At 39.2% G+C, this 12,253-nt stretch overlaps 1 protein-coding gene across 1 annotated transcript in view; it reads right to left on the bottom strand.

Annotated features, from left to right (window-relative positions):
• DLG2 (discs large MAGUK scaffold protein 2) overlaps window positions 1-12,253 on the bottom strand; it is a 999,038-nt gene that overhangs the window by 842,439 nt on the left and 144,346 nt on the right. The window contains exon 5 of the mRNA XM_018071067.2: window positions 10,110-10,208. Coding sequence (XP_017926556.1) covers window positions 10,110-10,208 — 99 coding nt within the window. The remainder of the gene's footprint in view (window positions 1-10,109; window positions 10,209-12,253) is intronic.

Below are 12,253 nucleotides of genomic sequence, written 5' to 3'. Positions count from 1 at the left end.
TACTCCCTTTTTATTACTTAAGATCTGAAGAATGAACCTGATGTGTTTACTCCCTCTGACATCAAGATCCATTTTTTCAAGACAAAGAGTGACAATTATTTGCACAAATCAGGCAAATGACTATTTAAATAAGGACAATTAACAGATCTGAGGCCAAAAATGACCAAACTGCTGTTCTGTAGAACTCATGCTTAGCAAAATTAATTTTTTAAAAATCACAATTGTTCTGAAAAAGGACTGCTCTTATTACATTGGTGAAAATGGGCATAAACAGAAGCCATAAAAATTTTGGTAGTTTAAGGAAAGTGGGGTTACTCCAATAAAAATAAGTAAGAGCAGATTATGGATCAATACAATATAACATTAGTCCAGCTATTTAAATACAGCAACAAGTAAAATGAACAAATAATTGTAATTTATTTGGTTTCAAGCCATTGCAATATGAAAGTGTTCTGAAACTAGATTTTTGCCATTATTCAACTCAATTACATATGATATTATGTTGTTCCCGCCTGCATCCAAATAGCAGGTCATGTGCAATTTGCAATTGCATCTCATTCCAACATCAATGTTGGCAGCAAAGACTTGAATATATGGAGTTGAATATTTGAGGCTCACTCACATGCTTGACTTTCAGATCATTTCAGCCACTCAGCGCTGGATTCAAGAGACAGAAAAGCTGAAAGGAAAAATATTGTGTGTAGATGGAGTTGGGAGCCCTGCTCAAGGCAGCAGCAGTAGTGAGCTAGCAGTGAATCCACGTTTGTTATTTCCCAGAAGGCCCTGGGAAAATATTCAGTGGAAACTTTCATCACCAAATTGTAAAATAAATAAGTGATGTCGCTTGATATGTTAAAAAAAAAGGTTCTGGGACACTTTCTTCTCCCAGATATACCACCTTAAAATTAAACATATTCCCCTGTCCCAAATCCAGTTCCTACACACTTCCTTCCTAAACTCTCTAGGCCAAGAATGGTTTCAATTGCAGGTCCCCACTGCACCACCAAACATCCAGAAGTAGGGCTGATCATAGCCCTACTTTTCAACTTTCTCCTTATTTTGAATTGGAAAGCAACACCTGGGAGTGTAAATTGGATGTTTAGCATGATCCTGCATCCCAGCTTTGTTCAGCAGTGCTGCACCTCTGCTGCTGAGCGCTTTTCACTGGTACTGCGTCAACAGGCACCCACAAGTGCCTCTGCTCTGCTCCAGGGATGGTTGAGGATATAGTCTCAGATCCAGCACAGCTTGTGGAAGCCAGAAGGACCTGGAAAGAACAGGAGGTGAATGAGGCCACAGCCTCCTCCAATTTATGCTCCTTCTGTGGCCTCATTCACCTCCTGTTCTCTTCCCATATGGGTTTCTCCACAGCAAGATGGGAATGACAGCTGGCATCTGTTTCCAAGGCTCCACTGTGTTCCCTGCTCTCTGCAGTGACCATCCACCACCCCTCGCTGCTGCCCATGGGTGCCCAATGTGTGTCTTCCTGCCCATCTCCACATCACGGATGGTTGTCCCCATTTTGCGTGGCTATGACGCAAAAAATGACAGCAGAGATGACAGCAGTGCTAACCATTGCTTTGCCTTTTCATTTATGCAGCCTTCAGGTGTTCTGGCTACCCCAGGCATTTTGGAAGTCCTATGGAAATGATGGAATTCATCAAAAATAAAGCAGAACAGGGAGCACCCGTGCTGAACCCCAAAGTCTAGACCTCCCCTGCCAACTGCTCCTCAGAAATACTATCACCATGTGCAAAGGTAGTGCCAAACATGTGCTGAGCTGCCTGTTCTGTAGCAACAGAAGGGGAGTTCCCTCATCATCTCCCTATCACTTAATATTAAGTTAGTTTGCTAAGTTTGAGGACATCTTAAAGAATTGTTCAGCTTATCATTACACCAGATTTTAACTTGGGAAGTGTCCTTAACCCTAAGGTCCTTAGCTTGCTGCTGCTGTTGGGAAAAAGATATTCTTTATATTCATGTTTGGAAGGAATTATTTAGAAGGACTGTTTCTAAACAGTCAGGTTAGATCTAACATCAGTATAAGAGTGCTGAATCGGGACCTAGGCATTTTTATTTTTCAGGCCTAGAGAGGCAAAGTAATCTATGATTTTTCTCCCCCCAAAAAGCCACAATAAGCCACAAGAAACTTGCATCTCTCCAATCAGAAACACCATGACTATCTAAACTACATCTGATTGGCCTCTTTAAAATACTAGGACCCATATAATGCCCTCTTTCTTTATTATTCTTTAGTTTACAGAATAAACTGATAAGCTGAGAATATATGTGCAGTATACCATGTATTCTGAAAGTGCTCTAGTTGCTAGAGATATTAATAGACACAAGCATAGGCTAAGATAAAATATGAAATCCTTTTCTTTGTGCTAGTAAAAATAATTAAAAAGCATATCATTTTTGAAGTGATATAGAAACAAACTGCATAATCTACAGATAAAGAGAACAAAATGCTCATGGAAGCAAAGCTTATTCGTCACTTTATCTTGCAACCTGACACAGTGCATGCTCAATCTATTTAATTACAGGAACAGAAAAATAGCAGAGAAATATATATACACAGAACAGCAATGTTTCCAGTCCTACCTTGGTTGTGACAATGCACAGACAATCCATTCTGTAAATCTCCACAGGAGTGTATGTAAATCATAGAAATAAATCAGCAAGGGTGAGGAAAGGCTTTTGAATAGCATGAACAGAACCGGAGGCTTGAATCTGCACAGCCGGCTTTTCCAAGTGGGCCCTCATAAGAAACTCGAGTCCTCCTCCACAATGCTAAAGGCAGGCATGATGCTCACAGGGATCAGTAAACCCACTAGAAATCGTCTCAAGCAAAACTTCCAGGTGGCTTATCAGGCTTGATTGCTGCATTGTTCAATCTGTGATCAAAATATGCTGTTGAATGGTATGCAGCCCTCTAAACAGGAAGATGAGAACCACAACAAGCACAAAAGAGCAAAAGCATCACATTTCAGCCCTAGCTCTGGTTTCACAATTCTGATCTGCTGTTTCAGTATACCCATAAGATTTCCCTTGCCAAGTCTCTCTCTCTCAGCCCCGCTCTCTCTCTCTCTCTCTCTCTCTCTCGCTCTCTCTCAATCTCTCTCCCTCTCGCTCTCTCCTTCCCTGTCTTTTTTTTCCTCCCCCCTTTCACTTGCTCTCTCCCTCCTCTTTTCCACTAACTCGGAGCAAGCACAAGACGCACAACTATCGGGCCCATCTATCACAGTGCTGTCCAAAACAGCCAAATATTCTCTGCCAAAACAACTGCTTTGGGTTGTAAGGGGTTTTATAAGAGCATGATTCCTACAAACACATACTGCTGAAAGTGCATGACTGAAACATTAAGGTGTATGTGAGAACTCATGCATCACAGCTACAATCGCTCAGAATTACTGGGTCAGATTCAGATTCAGTAAGTGAATATAAATAACAGCTGGATAAAGAGAACTTTAAGTATAACAACAAATCAGGGGAAAGAAACAGGATTTGCATATTTACACATGCACATCAAGAACAACAGTGACACAATTATAGTTTAACACCCATGACAAAAACCCCTACATGATACACATTGTTCAAAGTCATGGAGGGGAACCTTTTTTTCGCCACCTTTGAAAAATACATCAAACTTTTAATTAAAAAAGAAAGCACCTTGAACAATAGAGCTTAAAAACTCTTAAAGTTTTCTCCCAAACTTTTCTTGCATCACTGACAGATCCACAGACTTAATCCATTTATCTCTATGTTTTGCTCAGTTTTGCAGACTGTTAAGCCCCAAAAGCCCTACCTTTCTTGCAGTGATGCTGGTGCAGAGCTTGCCTTTCAGGTGTCTTACATGAATCATTCTGAGTTAGAAAGCTTGCTGTTTGCTCTTACAGTCTTCCCTCTCTTCCAGATAGAGGAAGAGAGAGAGAGAAGAAACAGGGAAGGAAAGAGAAAGAGACAGAGAAGGAGAAAGATATGTAAAATGAAAGCTCTGGCCAAAGAGAGAGGAAAATCAATGCTCCTATTCACTGGAAAAAAAATACAGCCAACTGGACTGTTGACAGCAACAAGAGGAAATGTCTAGACACCCATACATTACAATTCACCTTTTCAACACACTGGACAGCACAAACCCCCCTGGGTGCTTTGCTGAGGATCTCTCATTCTCACTCAGAGGTAAAATATGTTTTTAATAAAATAAGCCTTTCCAAGAAAATAAAAGATTTTTTAAGAGTCATCACTCTTTCATAAATTACTCAGGTTATAACCCTAATATCCCTGTGATTGCTGGAGCAGTTAGACACTCAGTAAATGACACATATTATTTTGCCAAAATGAGGTCACTGCTACCAAAGTTACAAAATCCATAGTGAATCAGATATGTGGTCAGAGAGCAATCAACCCTCCTCCAACTATTAAAGTCTTGGTGAATATAACATCTTAAAGAGAAAGTCTCCAGAGCACTTACAACTCTGTCTAAGGCTTTAACTCACTCTGAGCAACCACATGTGCACAAAACAACGTGATTTGCATTTACAGGCTGTGCTAGAACCTGCAGGTTTTCTCCCTGCTGAGGTTTAATCCAGTAGCCAAACAGTCAGACAAGTTTATTAAGCTATAGATTATAAGAAATGGGGAATTTTCAAACATCCTTGAAGTAAGACACAATTAAGCATCTCCCTAAGAAGAAATTAACCTAAGAAGGTCTAACCTAAGCCAGCCTTGTGCTCTAAGCATGGTAGGGTAAAAGGGAATTCAGTCAACTCTAAAATCAGGAGATATTTTAACACTTGCATTTAAAGCATTCAACAGTTTGTTCTTTTCTAATTGGTAGAGTCAAGCTGATCTAGTAAGGTGTGAAATATTTCATACATATAATTACCTAATGATTTGGCTGTAAAATTTCATCTCAGACTTGAAACTAGCATATGGAGATATATTTTGAAATTGGTCTTTAAGTGCATGATCTGTAAATGCTTCTATTTGCAAGTAACTCTACTCCTGTGAGATAGTCACAGTGCACTCATGATCCTACTTACAATTTATATGAAAAACAGAGGGTTCTAACCCTTTGGGGATGTTTACATGAACGTGACTCATCCAGGTCCATCAGTGTACCAAAAAGCTTCCTCCTGGACTCCTCCAATTTTGACTATCACCTCCTTCTATAAAATATAACAATGAACACTCAACAGGGCATGACTTGCACATGTGCTACTCAAGCTTAACACATCATTGAGCTGCATGCTCCCTGAAACATCACCACCTACTTTTTACCCCCCAAATCTCCCATAGCCCCAGACAGAAGACAGCCATGCTTTTGGTGACACAGACCCCAGCTTCATCCTTCCACAGACTCATTTTGGTTGCCAGGGCTCCTGGTAATAGTCTCTAACACACACCTATCAGTGACTGGGAACAGATGACTGCTAATGGGTCTCTAGTGTTTCTCCAAAGGATACAGTTCCTCATTTCCATTAGCTACCTATCCCAAACCCCAAAAAGAGGCTGAGCTTTTGAATTTTCTTTCTCCAAGTCGATACTTTTTCCATTCATTTTTTGTCCCCAAGACTAAGATTTTCAAATCCTTGGCACTGCTTTACCCGTCATTAGCAACAACTCCTTCTGCTCTAATTTCTGGAGGTCATATTACTGCTTAGTTCTATTTTTTTCAGCCTTCTTGTTGTCTGTACATATGATCCTGACTGAAGTCTACTATAGAAAGACTTGACCCAAAAACTAAACAAATTGAGGAGCAGCCATCTGGGGTGAAAAGACATGGTTTATAGTTGCTTGCAGTCAATTTAGATGGTAAAAAGTAACCTCTGTGATGAGCTCTGACTCTTGGGAAACCTTAATATAGGAAGAATAACAGCTATTTCCCACTATGACACCAGTGGCTCTTGGACCACCATGTGAAAACCACCTACCCAGGTGACTGCTTCCTTCTCCTCTAATTTTACCAAGGTGTCTGTTTTTAAGTCACACAAAAACTAATAATATGACGTGAGTGGGTAAAATGTCATGGTCTTTGTAATGCAGCAGGTTACACTGGACAATTTAATGCTCCTTTCTGGCATTAAAGTCTTCACTGTATCCAGGTACTTCCACTTGGATAACCAAAGCGTAGGGTTTAATTAGGCCACTATATTTAGAACCAGAGCCTGCAACATCCAGCTGAATTCAATATTTGTAAAAACAAGCTTCTGTAAAAGCTAAAACCACTAGGAAAGATTCACTGATTATTTTTTTTTAACTTTTCACAATGCACCTTTTTTAAATATTTCTTAAATTCTTTTGAAACCCAAATACTATAGAGCAAAATCTGTAAAGAAAAAATAGATTATTTAAAAAAGCAAAACTTGCTTACTTTCTTTTATTCAAACAGTGGAAATTAAGAAAAACAAGAGTACTAGGTCTCCAAGTTTTAGAGTAGACACTAAGAAAGAAGGCATCTAACCAGATTGCTAACACAGCATTAGTAATGTCAGCATCTTACAAAATTTAGCCAGTGACTATTTAGAGCTCTATGCACCTACACAGAGAACACATGAACACACACATGCTCTTACAAATACAGAGAAAGATTTATTTACTCCTAATGTATCTTAAATTTTGTACTACGAAGTTCTTGTTGATGGTATTACATTACCAGTCATTCGCATGGGGTTATATTTTGTTTCTTGTTGTCAGGTTCCATATTGCACTCAAATAAGCTACAAAATAGTACTTCCCTGATTACATCTTCCAAGAGGGCAATTCGTGCAGTTGGCAACATATGTTCTTTACAGTCAGAGCTCATTTATACCACTTGAACCCAGTTCCTGTGCACCACAACTGGTTAGTTAGTAGGCTAACCAGGATACAAGTTATCTGAGTAAGTATATGGTAGAAGGGAAAAAAAAGAGAGAAATTACTAATCTTGCAGATCCTGGTTATATAGTAGGGAGCTGTATTACAGATGAAATGTCAAAATAATTTCCTTTTCATCCAGGAAGAGAAGTTAATACAAATTTCAGAAGGAATGAAGTTCTGTATACCTTAGTCACTAAGAATTTTAATGTAGTTCCCAGGCTGAACCAGAAGATCAGGAGCGCTGGTGTTAATTTAAAGATCACCAGATTAGCATTTCTACCCCTCCTGACTGCAGCAGCCCTAACAGCAGCAGCTCTGCAACTGGCCTCAGGCCCAGGAGAGTCTCCAACACAAATCATTCCTTCACCCATGCATGGCAAATTTCATTGCTATTTAGCACAATTGATGTTGGAGTCCTGACCAGTTTCTCCAGATGGTAGTTTTCCCAGTGAAAAGAAATAGACCATTTTCTTTTGTGTAGGGAAGCACAGATCTTGCCACTCAGAGTCATGCAGGTAGATGGTAAAATGGGTGAAAGGAGAAGCAAAGGGTGGACAGGCAGCTCCACTCCTTCATCACAAGGTCTCTGCACCCAGGTGGCCACAGTGGTCCCAAGCTCAATAGCCACAGAAAAAAGGGTTTTTTCTTCTTCACAGTTGTGGAGGGGATTCTATCTCTTCTTACCCCAAATACTTTCCCAGTCTACCACCCTTTCATGTAATATATTGGACCTCGCCCCACTTTAGCCAAGTATGGCCCAGAAAAGCAGGAAAAAAAGCTACTTCTGTTTTTCTAATAGAGAATCCACTAGGCACTTCACTGGCCCACTTTGCTGAGGGCATTATTGTATGTAATACCTGGCCTCTGGTTGCTGTACCTGGTGGTGTGTAAAGGCATTTGTCTCCAAGGGTGCTTGGTCAGACAGCAATGCGGTGGCCTTTCTGCCCCTCCAGGAGTCAATTTAAACAGATGATCACAGGGTTAGAGACAATGTAAAGGACATGGGAAGGTATACATTCCAAACTCCCAATCAAAGTAGGTTCAGCAGTGAGATCTGACCAGGCTATCCAGGCTGTTAACTAGTCTAGTCTTAAAAACCTCAACAGATGGAAACAGTACAACCTCTCCAGTAGTCTCATTGTCACAAACTCACCCTTTTGGGGACCTATGAGAAAGAAGGTAGTGAGGCAAGCTGGGAACACAGTATGATTCGTAGAGTTGTAGGAAATGCACATTCATCATCAAAGGGTCTGGGGCAGAGGATGGGGACAGGTCCCTAGAGCCATCCTAAAGCTCTAAAGAGCCTTGGATAAGCTAGTCTTTTGAAAGCTCCGCAACCCTCATTAGTTTAAAACTTATGCCTTATGATTTTTGTATCTATTATTTCCCATATAAAGCCATAACTGCTTTCTCATTTTCCACAAATCCCTTATTCAGAATGAAATAGAAATGCTTCAGTTACAAATGCTCTGCTTCCTCTGTGTGGGCTGGGATACTCTGAAACAGAATCACAGGGTACTCAAGGACAGTATGTCCTGAAGTTGTTCTCAACTCTCAAGATCAATGGTGAATGAAGAGTTCATTCTAATTCTTGAGCATTCTGCCTGGGGAAGTAAATCTAACAACCACCTGATCATCAGCAACTGCAAAGCTCTGGTGCATATGTTTAAACATGTAGCCACTCCTAAATAGCTATGTGTCACTGTCAAAGCAGCATGACACTAACACTCAAGCACACTCACTTGAAAAAAAATATCAGACAAAATGACACTTTCAAGTGAACTGACACACTAAACCACAAGTTCCTGGAAATGAAAACAGAACATCTGCTATCTGCTATCCCATGGTACTGGGAACTGAAGAAAATACCACTCACAGTTCCGAATGTTTCAGAGTTTGGCAATAGAACTGCTTTACTCTCAGGTTCACTTTGTACTGGAGAGTACAAACAGCATGAAAATTTAGTTCGTAGAATTGTTGATGGAGAAACATTCCGTCCAGTAGTTTGCAGTAACTCTAAGTAGGGAAGATAGTGCATTGTTCAGCTGAGCATTCATAACATAAATTTTGTTGTGAAATTAGGATGAGATTCACTACATCCCATGATTTCTACAATATCTTCATGGACACAATGTATTTAGGATATATATCAAGCTTTTGATAATTTCTTGCTTTGGGGAAATAATATCTTTCATAAATATAAAGACAAATTTCAATGAGTATACACGTTCTTGTATTTCAACTTCTAAGTACCACCATGGTCCCATATGGTACCAAAGTTTTTCTGAAAAAATTGGGAACACAACAACACAAGAAATTCAGAAAATCATGCTAGACAATTAGATCTTTAGATTTTGAAAATATAATGGACAGAGAAATCAATCTAGATCTGGAAACAAATCTCATGGAAAAGCCTTAGATGAGGAATAATCTGCAAGTTTCCACTATTAGAAACATTTGCTGAAGTCTACAAGGTATCACACAAGCACGCCAACTCAGCTAATATCTGGGTCTTTTTCATCATGTTTCCAGCTTGCTTGCTTTAAAAGAAAACTTAAGTTTCTTTCACTTCAAAAAGAAAAAATACACAATGACTCCAAGGCTGAAAGTCTACACAGTAATATCTTAGCCCAAGTGAATTGTTCCAGCCAAGTTGTGAACCTATGACAATAATAGAGATACTATAATGAAACACTTATACCTTCACTGTTGCAAGTAGCAAGACAGAGAAATGTAACATACCCCCTTACCATAGCTATGAAGTTACGTTGTTCAACATAGTTGAACAGGTATCATTAGACTGCCCATACAAAAACCATCAGTTTGCTGACATTTATATTCCGCCATACTGACTCCAAACCTAAAAGAAACTACAACACACGAGAGACTGAAAACACCTTGAATAAAATTTACTAACTGTGCAACAACATGACCTTCAAAAATAGATTGAAATGAAACCATTTTCAGATCAGCAAATCTGTAGAACCATCACCAATATTAACAATATTTGTACACAAAAATAAAAATTATAATCTGCCTAGGTCAGCACAAAATGAACAGGGCTAGCAACAAACAGTAATAAATTGCAGCTATAAGCCTCATTAGGATGTAGTAATGCACATGCAGCCAATAAGCAGCAAAAAATAAATCCAGGAGCTCAAATTCAGTATGTTCTACACACTTCACCTCCAGCAAAACTTCACTAAATAAGGATTTCATTCTCCATCACAAAAAAGAGTGGACAATACCTTTGTCTTTATGTCTATCACATAATTTTCAAAAGTTGGGTTCTCCTTGTTGTGTTCACCACATTGTCCAGATCCTTCTGATCCATTGGAAGCTGCAGGCTAGAGAGAAGGGGGGAAGAAAAATCAAATAAAGGAGTAGAGATGTGCACTATAATTCTATTACATTTAAATATAAAGATTAGCATGTACATACAAAAGCCTGAATTCAGATAAATATCAGGTGGCTTATACATAAGATTTTCACTTCAGTGTTTTGTCATGCAAAACTTTCTGGGTTTAATCCTACAGGCACTCTCACGGAAGTCTGTGAAAGTCTTAATAGGCTAAATCTGCAAGACGATGCTTATCGTAATCTTTGGGTGACTTCAGAAGGCGTTCAAGGTGCTCTGCAACTCTCAGCATCAGAATGTAAAGATAAGGAAGGAAATCAGTGCCTTGACCAAAAGACCCACTGACCGTGATGGGGTTCTCATCTGGAGTAGCTGCAGGAACAAATAATAGATCTCCTCAAGACAATTCAATTATCTGATTTGGTTTTTTATTTCTAATTCATTACATTCTCGTAGGTGACACTTTTTTAAAAGAGTTTCATGCTTGTCTAGAAGCCATATTTGTAAATCTCTTAAATTCAAATGCTTTTTTTTGTTATTTTTCCTTCATTTATACAGATGATACATTGCTTACACAATGCCCTCATAAAACACATAGTATTTCTTCAAATAACATCTTTGGTAGAAGATATAGTAAAAGGTTGTATTTGTTTTTTCAATTTTCCTGCTGGAAATCTAATACATTACTGTAGATTTTACATTAAGACAGTAAATATTACAAATTACATCTCTGTTTACAATGCTCTGCCCCGTAAAAACGTGCTTGAAGAGTTAGCTTTTGAATGAAACATGATGATTGCCTCTCACTTGGATCTCAGAATATTTCTGGGCACTGCAATAGCACGAACAGGAAATTGGGGCAGATTCAAATAGAGTAGAGTGTCTTGTATCTGTCAGTGCTGAGCATCACACGCAGTCAGAGTGATTTAGACCCATCCTGTTTTAGCCTGTGTAACAGGAGTGCAGTCAATTTTAACACAACAGGCAAGAAATTGTTAGCATTTTAAGTAGACCAACCATTGCCAGTACAACTTAGAAAATAACAAGCCTCTGCCACAGAAACAGCCAAATCACATCCACATGTGCGAATGTTTTCTCCTCTGATCCTAGATTGTTTATTTAGGGTTCTGTCCAGCAAAGACTGAATGCTGGCCCTAATCCAGGCAACTACTTAGACACGTGCTTTTAGCTTCACTGGAACCAATGGCACGAGCCTTGTGCTCCAGTAAAGACTGTGCTTAAAGGTTGGATCAGGCCCAGCAGCTCAGCATTACATGAGGCTGAGTACACAGGACTCCATGCACGTCCTCTCTAAGGTTACAGCTTCTTTCACATGGAGAACCATGCATTCCTTTGTCTGGTTTCTAGTCACCTAAAGGTGTTGAATTATTTCCCATTTGTAATCTGGAAGGGAGGAAGGGATAGCAAGGAAACCAGGCCAAAATTTTGCAGGACAGAAGGGAACTGACCCCAGGTTTTGCCTCTGAGCCTACAGAAAATCCAAGCAACTCCCTAAGTATTTCTTTCAGGAACGGAAAATTGGGTTTGCAAGGAGCTAAAAAGTATGCATAAAAAATTTCATTTCATCTTTTCTTTCCTTGAATACCTGACATAAGTGGTTTCCATTGTTATTATTTACATGCAACAATATAAATTCTGGAAATCAATACTTTATTATTTGGTCTAATCATCAAGACCTAAAGGATCCTGATCCTAAAGGAGCTCAGCTTCTGCAACTTCTCAAAAGGGGTCTGACAAGTTTCAGCAAAAACTACATACTCTATGGGAGCATTTATCAAATGAGCGCAGCTGCAAAATTGGATAAGGAACTTACTTTGTTTACATTTTACATATTTTTCCTCAATTTTTTCACTATTAGCTGACTCTAATATTTGGAAAGAACATAAAACAATGTCATAAGATGCTATGAAATGTTTCCATTGTTTTCCTTAGGGAAATGGGTCACAGATTCATTGTAAAGAGCAGCAAAACAAGGACATTAGGCAGGTTCAAACAGCTCAAGTAAGAGTAATT

The sequence above is a fragment of the Manacus vitellinus genome, unplaced genomic scaffold (assembly GCF_001715985.3).
Source record: "Manacus vitellinus isolate BGI_N305 unplaced genomic scaffold, ASM171598v3 scaffold_2_pilon, whole genome shotgun sequence".
Lineage (NCBI taxonomy): Eukaryota > Metazoa > Chordata > Aves > Passeriformes > Pipridae > Manacus > Manacus vitellinus.
Note: the sequence above shows the minus strand (reverse complement) of the source record. Positions and strands in the feature narration are given on the sequence as shown.